The sequence below is a fragment of the Gopherus evgoodei genome, unplaced genomic scaffold, assembly GCF_007399415.2.
Source record: "Gopherus evgoodei ecotype Sinaloan lineage unplaced genomic scaffold, rGopEvg1_v1.p scaffold_59_arrow_ctg1, whole genome shotgun sequence".
Lineage (NCBI taxonomy): Eukaryota > Metazoa > Chordata > Testudines > Testudinidae > Gopherus > Gopherus evgoodei.
The window spans coordinates 267,769-282,195 of NW_022060080.1; the positions used below are offsets into that span (position 1 = coordinate 267,769).

General features: G+C 56.4%; 1 protein-coding gene across 1 annotated transcript in view; it reads right to left on the bottom strand.

Annotated features, from left to right (window-relative positions):
* LOC115643426 (adhesion G protein-coupled receptor E1-like) overlaps positions 1-14,427 on the bottom strand; it is a 138,875-nt gene that overhangs the window by 11,018 nt on the left and 113,430 nt on the right. The window contains exons 15-28 of the mRNA XM_030547456.1: positions 9,281-9,427; positions 8,971-9,108; positions 8,397-8,543; positions 6,716-6,853; positions 6,142-6,288; positions 5,041-5,187; positions 4,731-4,868; positions 4,160-4,306; positions 3,549-3,695; positions 3,239-3,376; positions 2,687-2,833; positions 1,762-1,838; positions 773-856; positions 58-235 (exon numbers count right to left, since the gene is read on the bottom strand). Coding sequence (XP_030403316.1) covers positions 58-235; positions 773-856; positions 1,762-1,838; positions 2,687-2,833; positions 3,239-3,376; positions 3,549-3,695; positions 4,160-4,306; positions 4,731-4,868; positions 5,041-5,187; positions 6,142-6,288; positions 6,716-6,853; positions 8,397-8,543; positions 8,971-9,108; positions 9,281-9,427 — 1,920 coding nt within the window. The remainder of the gene's footprint in view (positions 1-57; positions 236-772; positions 857-1,761; positions 1,839-2,686; positions 2,834-3,238; positions 3,377-3,548; positions 3,696-4,159; positions 4,307-4,730; positions 4,869-5,040; positions 5,188-6,141; positions 6,289-6,715; positions 6,854-8,396; positions 8,544-8,970; positions 9,109-9,280; positions 9,428-14,427) is intronic.

Sequence of the window (14,427 nt, forward strand, 5' to 3'; positions counted from 1 at the left end):
GTTGCCACCTGTTCTGACCACTCTCCCCCCACTCCACCCCAAGACCCAGCTTCCTACCCAGTTGTTTCATCTGGATGGTCTGGCTCCCGTTCCCAGTGGGGTTCTTGAGGACGTCCAGCACAACATTCTCCACGTTCTCCAGGAAGACGGTGGCCATGGTGGAGACCTGCTCCGTGCTCAGGTTGGACCAGGAGGGCGTCTGATCCAGGATAGAGGCAAATCCCTCAGCGGCTTTCTATGATGGGGCGAGAGAGAGAGAACTCTTATTGGCTGTGCTGTTACCCCAGCAACAGTCGGCCAATCTCCTAAGGGCTGCTGATGGACATCCTCACAGCTGCCCTTCATCCCACCTGCGCTGAGGATCCACGTGTGCAACATGCCCCCTTGAGTGACTGCTCCATAGAGGTCTGAGCCAGCTACAGGTCTGGGGTCTTCTCCAAGGCCAGCGAAAGGCTTTGAATGACTTCAGTGGGCTTTGGCTCAGGCCTGAAGTCCCTTGATTCAAGCACTAGTGGCTCGTGCCTATAAAGCTGAGTGTCCCCGATCCAGCCCTGCTATGGGCCTGCGTGGCACTGATTAGATCTCTCTACAGCAAGATGCTGGTGAACCACGAGCATCAGCCCTGTTCTCTTCCAGGGAATTCTAAGATCCACCCACCCCCTAGTTACAGGGCTGGATGCAGGGATCAGTGGGGTGGGGTTCTGTGGCCTGGGTGATGCGGAAGGGTCTAGAGAGACTGAAAGCTGCGATAAAACATCCAAGCTTCTCTTACCTCCAGAGAGATGGTGGAGTTCTTCCTTTCGTTGGGGTCTCCCAAGACGCTGAAGGTGGAGGCCAATAACATGCAGAATGCATCCTGTGCAGGGCGGAAGGAGTGGGGCCAGAGCAGAAGGAAAAGCCCATAGTACAACACAAATTCAATCGTACAGCAGGAAGGTTGGCCTTGTAGCCAAGGCATGGGGCTGGGACCCAGGGGTTCAAACTGCAGCATAGTCACAAAGCCATCTCATTTCTCACAGTTTTCATTCCCCATCTGTACAGCGGGGCAACTAATCCCGTCTTGACCACTTACATTGTAAGTTGTGGGGGCACGGACTGCCTCTTACTATGTGCCATGCAGCACCTGGCACATTGGGGGTCCAGATCTTGGTGCGAAGGAGGGGGAAGGGGTCTGTGCCCTGCTTGAAGCCAGAGTGCTACTGCAAAGGATTGTGGGTGGCAGGAAGGGACAAGGGAGGTTTGGGGTGCCAGAGGTTCTACTGCTGGTACCATGGGAATGAGGACTGGTGCTGCTGGGGGTGGGGCAGGGGGAAGCTATGGCTTCCTACACTGGGATTTTCCGCCCACTAAAGATTTGATGATTCTTGGCACTCTCCTGCAGCCTGCACTTTGCTGCTGCTTCACTGGCATGGATGACAAATTTTCACCCCCTGGATTAAAATCCCCCGTGTCAGAAATGCCAGGTGTGAGTGGCTTTGCTGCAGCAGTCAAGGGCCGCACTGCAGACGAAATTGATCTGGGCTCAGATTCTCCAAAGCAAGTCGATTTTGGCAGCACTCGTGCGAGGTTCCTTAAAGGTGCCCAGGAAGTGAGGAACGCCGGCTCCCTGCACACTCAGGCCATTTGAAGGCATCTCAAGCCAGGCACCCCAAAAACAATCACTGAGTCACTTTAAAGAATTTCAGCCGGGGTTCCCCACGCTGCCTTTGCTGTGAGTGTCCCTAGATTAACGGGGTGTGTGAACTATGCTGGGGTACATACATTGTTTGGGGATGAGCTGTGAGCCGCATCCAGCCCTCGGTTCTTACAATTCCTCACCAGATCGTTTGAAGCGACCTCTGGGAGGAAACGAACAAAAAAAAAATCAAATGTGCAGGAAATCGCTGGGCGTCCCCATCCAGGATACACAGGATATAAAATCCTGCTTGTAACACCAGCGACTGCCAGGTCTAGGGTTACTACCCAAGTAAACCCCACTGTGCGCTGAACCCAGACCTGGGTCAGAGGGAGATGCCTATTTCCACTCAGGATTCACCTCCAGGAGCCTGGTCAACCTTTTCCAAGGGGAAGTGGAACTGGGGTGGTGCCGCCTCCCCCAAAAACCCTTAGAACCAAGATTTCAGTGGGTAGCGTGCTCACCTGATACAGGACACGAAGGGTCAGTTTTCCCCCTCTGCCTGATGTAGAACCCTGGGTCTCCCAATCACCCCGGAGAGAGCCCTAACCACTAGGCTGTAAGGCTGCTCCCTCTCAAGCTCTCTGGTTGGATAACACGGTCCTTGTAACCACAGGACTGGAACCTGGGTCTCCCACTGAGTATCTGGTCACAGCAGGTTTCTGGGCTGCTGCACACAGGACAGCTTCCTGCACCCACTCCGGACTGGATCCATCACAGAGAGAGAGACCAGAGATGTTCCCTTTGGTGCTTTAATACACAGCCAGCTCCAGCTGGTGGAGGCCCAGGTTAAGTATATTGTGCATGGTGCCACCAGGTGGCTGAGTCTTATTATACAGTTTAGCAGTCACCTGTGAACCATACAGTCACTCTCTGGCCCCAGGAATATCTATGTACCCCACCCTTCTTGGGCAGAGAAGCTGTTTAAAAACAGGCTGGGGGCTCGGATCTTGTCCTTCTCATGGGCAAGGGCTGCAGTGAGAGGCCGGGGAAGGTTGCTTGGATGGTCACCTGTGCAGCGGGTTGTTCCGGGTACCCAAGGCCCTGGCATGGACGGATGGTGCCCGGGTGAGCACTGGCAGGTGTAGCTCCCAGGTGTGTTCATGCAGGAGGCACTGGGCCCGCAGATTGCAGGAGTTTGGGCACATTCATCCACATCTGCCAGGAGATGACTTGGAATTAGTCTGGTGTTTATTACATGCACTATGGTAGCACCTAGAGGCCCCGCTGTGCTAGGCGCTGCACAGACACAGTGCGAACTTACAGTCCAACAAGACAAAGTGTGGGAGGGGGACAGAGGTCAGGAGAGGGGCAGACACTCAGTAAGTCAGGAGCAGCACTGGGACTGGAACTCCCGTCTCCTCATTCCCAGGCAGTCGCCCTACCCACTGAGCAGCACTGGGGAGCCAGCAGTGAAGACACAGCCAGCTCGCCCCGCTTCCCGGGGCTCTGGAGACAGTCACACTCCAGGCTGTGCAGGCAGAGCTGCTCAGAACCTTGCTTTTGTCTGCGGGACGACCCACCCCCAGAGCTCCACCCACAGACCCCGTACAGGACGCTCACCTGCGCAGCTGAACGGGATGCCAGCCTGGCTGCGGGGAAGGTAGCCTGGGGGACACGTGCAGGTGTAACTGCCCAATGTGTTGGTGCAGATGGAGCTGGGGCCACAGGGCGATGGGTCCCGGGAGCATTCGTCCAGATCTAGGGGAAGGAATCCAGGTTGGACCTGCATGATGCTAGAACACCAGGGTTTTACTGCCACAGGCCACCCACTTCCTGATCCAAAGCCCATTGGAGTCAGTAAGAAAATTTCCACCAAGCTCAGTGGCCATTTGGATCCATCGCTCTGCTCTGTGCCAGAACCAGCACTCACCGTTGCACTGCGCTGCGTGGTCAGTGAAGCGCTGCTCCCCAGAACTGGATGCAAAGCCGGTATTGCAGGTGCAGTAGTGGCTTCCTGGGGTGTTGGTGCAGATGGCATGCGCAGGGCACGATGCCAGATCCAGACACTCATCCATATCTGTGATGGGAGAAGGAGCAATGGGCCCAGCTAGCACAATGGAGCCTTCCCTTGATGGAAGGAGAGGAGGGGAGAAGGCAGGTCCCAGCACCTGGCATTGGAGGGGGCACCATGCCAGGAATATTGTTCCCAACAGGTTTGCAATATGCTGCCCAGTCCCAAGAGGCAGCAGGTGCTAGAGGCCGGAGAAGCAGGAGCCAGGATGCCTGGGTTCTCGTCTCAGCTTTGGGAGGAGAGTGAGGTTTGGTAGTTGGAGCACGGAGGAGCTGATGCCACCTGCTGTTTAGCAGTCACCTGTGAACTGTACAGTCACTCTCTGGCCCCAGCAATATCTATGTCCCCCTAGTGAACCCACCATTGTTGGGCAGAGAAGCTGTTTAAAACCAGGCTGGGGGCTCAGATTTTGTCTTTCCTGTGGGCAAGGGCTACGGTGAGAGGCCGGGGAAGGTTGCTTGGATGGTCACCTGTGCAACGGGTTGTTCCAGGTACCCAAGGTCCTGGCATGGATGGATGGTGCCCGGCTGAGCACTGGCAGTTGTAGCTCCCAGGTGTGTTCATGCAGGAGGCATTGGGCCCGCAGATTGCAGGGGTTTGGGCACATTCATCCACATCTGCTAAGAGATTACTTGGAATTAGTCTGTGTGTTTATTACATGCATTACGGTAGCATCTAGAGGCCCCGCTGTGCTAGGCGCTGCACAGACACAGTGCAAATTTACAGTCCAACAAGACAAAGTGTGGGAGGGGGACAGAGGCCAGGAGAGGGGCAGACAGTAAGTCAGGAGCAGCGCTGGGACTGGAACTCCCGCCTCCTCATTCCCAGGCAGTCGCCCGACCCACAGAGCAGCACTGGGGAGCCAGCAGTGAATCCACAGCCAGCTCGCCCCACTTCCTGGGGCTCTGGAGACAGTCGCACCCCAGGCTGTACAGGCGGAGCCGCTCAGACTCTTGCTCTTGTCTGCCAAGACGACCTGAGAGCCGGCCTCAGCCTCCCACCCCCAGAGCTACACCCACAGCCCCCGCATGGGACGCTCACCTGCACAGCTGAACCGGATGCCAGGCTGGCTGTGGGGGAGGTAGCCTGGGGGACACGTGCAGGTGTAACTGCCCAATGTGTTGGTGCAGATGGAGCTGGGGCCACAGAGCGATGGGTCCCGGGAGCATTCGTCCAGATCTAGGGGAAGGAATCCAGGTTGGACCTGCATGATGCTAGAACACCAGGGTTTTACTGCCACAGGACACCCACGCCCTGATCCAAAGCCCACTGGAGTCAGTGAGTGTGTTTCCACCAGCCTCAGTGGCCATTTGGATCCATCGCTCTGCTCTGTGCCAGAACCAGCACTCACCGTTGCACTGCGCTGCTTGGTCAGTGAAGCGCTGCTCCCCTGAACTGGATGCAAAGCCGGTATTGCAGGTGCAGTAGTGGCTTCCTGGGGTGTTGGTGCAGGTGGCGTGCGCAGGGCATGATGCCAGATCCAGACACTCATCCATATCTGTGATGGAGGAAGGATGAATGGGCCCAGCTAGCACAATGGAGCCTTCCCTTGATGGGAAGAGGGGAGGGGAGAAGGCAGGTCCCAGGACCTGTCATTGGATGGGGCACCGTGCCAGAAATATGGTTCCCAACAGGTTTGCAATATGCTGCCCAGTCCCAAGAGGCAGCGGGTGCTAGTGGCCGGAGAAGCGGGAGCCAGGGTGCCTGGGTTCTCCTCTCAGCTTTGGGAGGAGAGTGAGGTTTGGTAGTTGGAGCAGGGAGGAGCTGAGGGTTGGGGAGTCAGGATTCACATCCAGGAGCCTGATCACCCTTTTCCAAGGAGAAGTGAACCTGGGGTGGTGATGCCTCCCCAGAAAACCTTGGAACTGAGAGCCCAGTGGGTAGCGTGCTCACCTGAGATACGGGACACAAAAGGTCAGTTTTCCCCCTCTGCCTGATGTAGAACCCTGGGTTTCCCAATCACCCTGGAGAGAGCCCTAACCACTAGGCTGCAAGGCTGCTATCTCTCAAGCTCTCCGGTTGGGTAACACGGTCATTGTAACCACAGGACTGGAACCTGGGTCTCCCACTTGAGTATCTGGTCACAGCAGGTTTCTGGGCTGCTGCACACAGCGCAGGTTCCTGCACCCACTCTGGACTGGATCCATCACAGAGAGAGAGACCAGAGATGTTCCCTTTGGTGCTTTAATACACAGCCAGCTCCAGCTGGTGGAGGCCCAGGTCAAGTATGTTGTGCATGGTGCACCCGGTGGCTGATCATTATAATACTGTTTAGCAGTCACTTGTGAACTGTACAGTCACTCTATGGCCCCAGCAATATCTATGTCCCCATAGTGAACCCACCCTCACTGGGCAGAGAAGCTGTTAAAAACCAGGCTGGGGTCTCGGATCTTGTCCTTCTCGTGGGCAAGAGCTACAGTGAGAGGCCGGGGAAGGTTGCTTGGATGGTCACCTGTGCAGTGGGTTGTTCCGGGTACCCAAGGCCCTGGCGTGGATGGATGGTGCCCGGGTGAGCACTGGCAGGTGTAGCTCCCAGGTATGTTCATGCAGGAGGCATTGGGCCCACAGATTGCAGGGATTTGGGCACATTCATCCACATCTGCCAGAAGATGACTTGGAATTAGTCTGTGTGTTTATTACATGCATTACGGTAGCACCTAGAGGCCCCGCTGTGCTAGGCGCTGCACAGACACAGTGCGAACTTACAGTCCAACAAGACAAAGCATGGGAGGGGGACAGAGGCCAGGAGAGGGGCAGACACTCAGTAAGTCAGGAGCAGCGCTGGGACTGGAACTCCCGCCTCCTCATTCCCAGGCAGTCGCCCAACCCACTGAGCAGCACTGGGGAGCCAGCAGTGAAGACACAGCCAGCTCGCCCCGCTTCCCGGGGCTCTGGAGACAGTCACACCCCAGGCTGGGCAGGCAGAGCTGCTCAGACACTCGCTCTTCTCTGCAGGATGACTGGCGAGCCGGCCTCAGCCTCCCACCCCCAGAGCTACACCCACAGCCCCCGCATGGGACGCTCACCTGCGCAGCTGAACCGGATGCCAGGCTGGCTGTGGGGGAGGTAGCCTGGGGGACACGTGCAGGCGTAACTGCCCAATGTGTTGGTGCAGATGGAGTTGGGGCCGCAGGGCGATGGGTCCCGGGAGCATTCGTCAAGATCTAGGGGAGGGAATCTAGGTTGGACCTTGTGACGCTAGCCACTCTGGACTGGCTCCATCACAGAGAGAGAGACACCAGAGATGTTCCCTTTGGTGCTTTAATACACAGCCAGCTCCAGCTGGTAGAGGCTCAGGTCAAGTATGTTATGCATGGTGCCACCTGGTAGCTGATCATTATAATACAGCAGGGGTCAGCAACCTTTCAGAAGGGGTGTGCCAAGTCTTCATTCATTCACTCTGATTTAAGGTTTCGTGTGCCAGTCATACCCTTTAATGTTCTTAGAAGGTCTCTTTCTACAAGTCTATAATATAGAACTAAACTATTGTTGTATGTAAAGTAAATAAGGTTTTTCAAATGTTTAAGAAGCTTCATTTAAAATTGAATAAAATGCAGAGCCCCCCGGACTGGTGGCCAGGACCCAGGCACTGTGAATACCACTGAAAATCAGCTTGCGTGCCGCCTTCATCACCCATCCCATAGGTTGCCTACCCCTGTAATACGGTTTAGCAGTCACCTGTGAACTGCCCAGTCACTCTCTGGCCCCAAGAATATCTATGTCCCCCGAGTGAGCCCCATCCTTCCTGGGCAGAGAAGCTGTTTAAAACCAGGGTGGGGGCTCAGATTTTGTCCTTTTCGGGGGCAAGGGCTACGGTGAGAGGCTGTCACACCCCAAGGCCCCCTCCCTCCAGGAGTCCCTAGGAAGGCAGATCAGCATTGTATATTGCTAATGCTCTTGCTAGCATCGCAAACCTTTTTGGGGAGGGTCAAATGTGTGTGAGTGGAAGATTCCTTTGCAGGTTGCGAAAGGCCAAGAGGGGGAAAGGGGAAGAGAGCAGAGAACGGGTTAACTTGGCACCTCAGCTAGCTCTGTGAGAGAATAAGACGCTGGCCCCGGCCCAAGATCACGTGCCCGAGAAATCAGCAGCTGCCCAGCCGTGAGAAGAGAAGAACTAAGTCGATCAGAGCTGTAGAGAGAACAGCGAGAACAGTGAGAGTGAATGAAACAGAAGGGAAAACAGTCTACGGAGCCAGGATGTTTTGGGAAACCAGGGAAGCCACAGCAAGCCTGTTTGGACTGGCAAAAAGAGCACCAGGAACAGAGGGTCCTGAACAAAGCCCCCACCTCCACCCCAACGAGCCCAGAACTTAAAAACACGCCTGAGAGCTGAAGCAACTCGGAGAGCACCACAGATCCTTGGACGGCCTGGGCCCAGGACAGAATTCCCGTCCACCTGCCCCTCCTCCCCTACTTCGTCTGATGTTACACCCAGACTTGGCTGCTCTGGGATATGGGTGTGTGAGCATGAAAGCGGTTAGGGCTTGGGGCATTAACGCTTTCTTTCTTCCCCTGAGTGACATGGGAGCATTCCCAGCACTCTCTGCTGTTATTTTATCAATAAACCTTTAAAATTGAGACATTTGCTGTGCCTCGTCATCTCCTCCCCAGAAAAGATCCTGTGGCCCCAGCCTGATCAACTGTGGCCCAGGCAGACTGGTAATGAAAATCTGTCACAAGGCCAGGGAAGGTTGCTTGGATGGTCACCTGTGCAGCGGGTTGTTCCAGGTACCCAAGGCCCTGGCGTGGATGGATGGTGCCCGGGTGAGCACTGGCAGTTGTAGCTCCCAGGTGTGTTCATGCAGGAGGCACTGGGCCCGCAGATTGCAGGGGTTTGGGCACATTCATCCACATCTGCCAGGAGATGACTTGGAATTAGTCTGTGTGTTTATTACATGCACTATGGTAGCACCTAGAGGCCCCGCTGCGCTAGGTGCTGCACAGACACAGTGCGAACTTACAGTCCAACAAGACAAAGCATGGGAGGGGGACAGAGGCCAGGAGAGGGGCAGACACTCAGTAAGTCAGGAGCAGCGCTGGGACTGGAACTCCCGTCTCCTCATTCCCAGGCAGTCGCCCTACCCACTGAACAGCACTGGGGAGCCAGCAGTGAAGACACAGCCAGCTCGCCCCACTTCCCGGGGCTCTGGAGACAGTCACACTCCAGGCTGTGCAGGCAGAGCTGCTCAGACTCTCGCTCTAGTCTGCAGGACGATCGGAGAGCCGGCCTCAGCCTCCCACCCCCAGAGCTACACCCACAGCCCCCGCATGGGACGCTCACCTGCGCAGCTGAACAGGATGCCAGCCTGGCTGCGGGGAAGGTAGCCTGGGGGACACGTGCAGGTGTAACTGCCCAATGTGTTGGTGCAGATGGAGCTGGGGCCACAGGGCGATGGGTCCCGGGAGCATTCATCAAGATCTAGGGGAGGGAATTCAGGTTGGACCTGCATGATGCTAGAACACCAGGGTTTTACTGCCACAGGCCACCCACTTCCCGATCCAAAGCCCATTGGAGTCAGTAAGAAAATTTCCACCAAGCTCAGTGGCCATTTGGATCCATCGCTCTGCTCTGTGCCAGAACCAGCACTCACCGTTGCACTGCGCTGCTTGGTCAGTGAAGCGCTGCTCCCCAGAACTGGATGCAAAGCCGGTATTGCAGGTGCAGTAGTGGCTTCCTGGGGTGTTGGTGCAGATGGCATGCGCAGGGCACGATGCCAGATCCAGACACTCATCCATATCTGTGATGGGAGAAGGAGCAATGGGCCCAGCTAGCACAATGGAGCCTTCCCTTGATGGAAGGAGAGAAGGGGAGAAGGCAGGTCCCAGCACCTGGCATTGGAGGGGGCACCATGCCAGGAATATTGTTCCCAACAGGTTTGCAATATGCTGCCCAGTCCCAAGAGGCAGTAGGTGCTAGTGGCCACAGAAGCAGGAGCCAGGATGCCTGGGTTCTCGTCTCAGCTTTGGGAGGAGAGTGAGGTTTGGTAGTTGGAGCAGCTTTGGGAGGAGAGTGAGGTTTGGTAGTTGGAGCAGGGAGGAGCTGATGCCACCTGCTGTTTAGCAGTCACCTGTGAACTGTACAGTCACTCTCTGGCCCCAGCAATATCTATGTCCCCCTAGTGAACCCACCATTGTTGGGCAGAGAAGCTGTTTAAAACCAGGCTGGGGGCTCAGATTTTGTCTTTCCTGTGGGCAAGGGCTACGGTGAGAGGCCGGGGAAGGTTGCTTGGATGGTCACCTGTGCAGTGGGTTGTTCCGGGTACCCAAGGCCCTGGCGTGGATGGATGGTGCCCGGGTAAGCACTGGCAGTTGTAGCTCCCAGGTGTGTTCACGCAGGAGGCACTGGGCCCGCAGATTGGAGGGGTTTGGGCACATTCATCCACATCTGCCAGGAGATGACTTGGAATTAGTTTGTGTGTTTATTACATGCATTACGGTAGCACCTAGAGGCCCCGCTGCGCTAGGCGCTGCACATACACAGTGCAAACTTACAGTCCAACAAGACAAAGTGTGGGAGGGGGACAGAGGCCAGGAGAGGGGCAGACACTCAGTAAGTCAGGAGCAGCGCTGGGACTGGAACTCCCGTCTCCTCATTCCCAGGCAGTCACCCGACCCACAGAGCAGCACTGGGGAGCCAGCAGTGAAGACACAGCCAGCTCACCCCGCTTCCCGGGGCTCTGGAGACAGTCGCCCTCCAGGCTGTGCAGGCGGAGCCGCTCAGAACCTTGCTTTTGTCTGCGGGACGACCCACCCCCAGAGCTCCACCCCCAGACCCCGTACAGGACGCTCACCTGCGCAGCTGAAGGGGATGCCAGCCTGTCTGCTGCGGAGATAGCCTGGGGGACACGTGCAGGTGTAACTGCCCCTTTTGTTGGTGCAGATGGAGTTGGGGCCGCAGGGCGATGGGTCCCGGGAGCATTCGTCAAGATCTAGGGGAAGGAATCCAGGTTGGACTCGCGTGATGCTAGAAGACCAGGGTTTTACTGCCCCAGGACAACCACACCCTGTTCCAAAGCCCACTGGAGTCAGTAAGAAAATTTCCACCAGCCTCAGTGGTCTTTTGGATCGATTGCTCTGCTCTGTGCCAGAGCTAGCTCAGACCAGTGACCCGTCTAGCCCAGAATCCTGCTTTCAACAGTGGCTGGTACTAGATTCTTCAGACGATCATTTCAGATGTTCTCATTATTTATATCAAAGTTGAATCCTTCAAAACTTGATAAATGTGCAGCCTTCATGGGATACTATGGCAGGCAGTTCTACAGGTTAATACAGCAGCATGTAAAAAACCACAGTTTTCTTTCATCCATTTTAGGGACTGGATTGTGAGTGGCCCCGACATGGGTGCACAGGAGTAGGGAGCCCACAAGGAAGGTCCTCCCAGGACTTCGCAAGGATCACACTTTCCTCCATATCCCTCCTGGTGGATCATAGTGTCCCATAAGTGGGTGGGAAGGAGGCAGGGCCATAATATGCTCCTCCTCTCTGTACAAGGAATGGAAGCAGGGCTTGAGGGGACTCTGTCTACACCCTGGGCTGCTCCAGGAGGAATTCAGCCACCCATCCCCAGGATGAGGTAGCTGCGCCAGGGCTGCGTCCAGACTGCACTATGGCTTTTCCATTTGATTGGCTGTCCCGTGATTTAGGGAGGGACAGATTGACAGGCTGGAGAAGCCAAGTCACTAAATCTCCTTGGCCACATATATCCCTCTTAGTCACTGCATCATGCTTTCCAATCAGCGAAATACTCGATACCGAATCTTCGCTGCAAGCAGAAGAGCCACTCAGGTGACCCTAGTGCCAGCTACATAGCAGTGGCCCCAGTACATGGCTCCCCTTTTCCTAGCTGGGCTCAGGAGCTCACACTCACCGTTGCATGTCACTGTCGCATCAGTGAAGTGCCGCTCCCCAGAGCTAGATGCAAACCCACGTTTGCAGGTGCAGTGGTAGCTCCCGGCGATGTTGTCACAGGTTGCATAAGCAGGACAGACAGATGAATCCGTACACCTGTCAGCTGGGAAATGAAGAAGAAACAATGTAATTAATTAACAAGCCTTTGCCCCTTTTGTCTTATATCTTCAATGTGCTTGTAGCGGGGTGGTTACCCTCTCCTGCCCTGCGGGGCTTGAAACAGCCCAGGAGGGGGCTGGGGCTGGGGAAGGGAGCAAAGCCCTGGCTGAGTGGGGGAAGTGGCCAGGGCAGCCAGAAGCTCAGGAGTAGAGAGAGAAGGGCCTGGCTTCTAGGGAGCTGAGCAGGGTATTGGGAGTGGAGCAGGGCTGGGGGAAGGCTAGAGGAGCTGGGGAGCTCTGGCCTAGGAAAGCCCCAGGCTGCGGGCCTAAGACTGGTGCTGGGGCTGCTAGGCAGAGGCAGCAGGGAGTGGGGCTAGATGGTAACTGGCAGTAGCCTTACACTGAGGAGAGGTGGGGATAATGGGTGGGGAGACCCAGAGTGTGGGGGTACTGCCACAGGGGGCAGCAAGCCAGAGAAAGGGGCCCCGGGGTCCTGGGAGGGACCCCGGGGCCAGTGGTAAGACAGATCACCAGCCTCCACGGGGGCGCTCCAGGGTGCTGGGAGAGCTAATTCCCTGAGACGACCAGCAGGAGGCACCGCAGGGGTGAGTCCACGCCCTTAAACAGTGCTTCATATTCCTTCGTTAAGCCTGCCAGCAAGTGAGGAAGAGTGGACCTAGCAGAATAGGGGGTTGGGGAGGTAGGATCAAGGCAGCCGGGCTCTCTTCTGAAGGCAAAGAAGCAAGAAAAGCCCTCCAGCCCCCTCCCCTGAAGCCAGGAAAGGAATAGCCGGAGGTGGGGAGGGTAGGAACAGAGGGTGGGTGTTGAGGGAGCTGATCCTGTGAACTGGTTCCGATATCACTGTGAGGTGAGGGGCCATTATGCCCATTTTCCAGATGGGGAACTGAGGCAGAGAGAGATTAAGGTCCGAAGCAGTCACTTGGGGTACCGCATTGGAGGCGCACAGGCCCCGATTGTTCAGCGCCCTTAGCGTTCTCTAGCCTGGTGTACGTGCAAAGCTCAGCTCCCCTTGCTGGGAGCGCTTCTGAAACTCAGCCCCGGGGCCTCAAGTCAACACACGGCTAGTGACCACCCCTTAAAAACTGGGCTAAGTGACTGCCCAGCACCACACAGGAACTCTGGGCCCTACAAGTAACAGCTTCCCTCCCCACGCAGCCCTGGCTTATCCCCTGAGCAGAGCTAGCCCGTGCACTGGGTGAGGCAGGGGATGCCCAGGTAACAAAAGCCTGTGGCATGATGCACACGCACAAGGGGACAGAGGACACTTGACTTCTGGCATTTCCTAACTTCTGAGTGGTTGACTTGCAACCTTTAGAACAGTGGTTCCCCCCACTGTGGGGTGCACCCCCTGGGGGGCATGGAGGAGCATTTGAGGGGCATGGCGGGGCCCGGGCCAGCCCTCATGGGAGTAGGGAGGAAGTGCTACCCAGCCCCACTGTGCCATCCCACTCTGCTCTGGCACCACTCCCAGCCTCAGCCGCAGCTCTGCACCCGGCCACAGCCCTAGCTGCTGGCCCCCATCATGGCCTGGCTGCAGCCCCACCCCCAGATCCACCTCCAGCTGCAGCCCCAGCCTCCGCCCCCTCACCCCAAGAGCCGCAGCCTCGCTCCAGTTCCTGGAGGGGTGGACGGGGTACGAGGGGGCACGACCCTGCAGAGTTTGGGGACCACTGCTTTAGACTGGTCTTTTAACAAAGGCATTTTTAGCACCTGTATTTTCCTAGGTTTTTCAAAAGGCAAACTGAAAAAACCCATCACGTGGCACCGTATGAAGAGCCACATGAGTCACCAGCTGAGTTGGAACCTCAACATCCATTGCACGGACCTCGGCCACTTGAGCTGAGGGAGGAATTGCGAGCTGCAGCAGTTTGTCAGTATCTATGCGAGGGAGGAGGCACTTTGCCGGGGAGTTCCCCAGATCCCTGCTGACAGCAGAGCAATGGGGAGACTCTGGAATCTTGGCCTCCATCTCAGGCTGTGGAGGGAGTGTGGTCTAGTGGGTGCAGACCCTGCCACCCATTCCCCCAAGCTCAGCTCCTTCCGCCCCATCCCCTCCAATCTGTCCCTGTCCCAGTGCTGTCTTTTCCCCACCTCTGTCTCCTTGTCCCCATCCCATTCTGCACTCCTCAGGTTTCTCATGTCAATCCCCTTGCCCAGCCAGTCCCAGTCTCCTCCCAGTATCTGATCCCCCATCCCTCCCAGTCCCCATCTCCTTTCCCAACCAGTCCCAGTCTTCTCCCCATGCCTGATCCCCCTCTCCAGGGTGGATTTGATTTAAATCAGGATGAGAGTGGGGAGAACTCCTCCTACACCTTGGCTTAAGGTCACAAGAACGGCCATACTGGGTCAGACCAATAGTCCATCTAGCCCAGGACCCTGTCTTCCAACAGTGGCCGGTGCCAGGTGCTTCAAAGGGAATGAAGAGAACAGGACAGTGATTGAGGGATCCATCCCCTGTCCAGCCCCAGTTGGCAGCAGTCTGGGTTGCTCAGCATCCCCACCCACGGCTTTGTGCAGTTTGCACCATCTTCCATTGCTGCTTTCCAGTGTGACTGGCCATTCCTGGGGCTATTGATGGCCAGATTGCGGGAAACCAAGTCGTTAAATCTCCTTTGCCACATATTGGCCTGGCCTGGCTCCTAGTCACCACCTCACGCTTCCCAGTCCCTGATACTTTTTTCTCTAGTACCTGATGTATTATCTTCATCGCA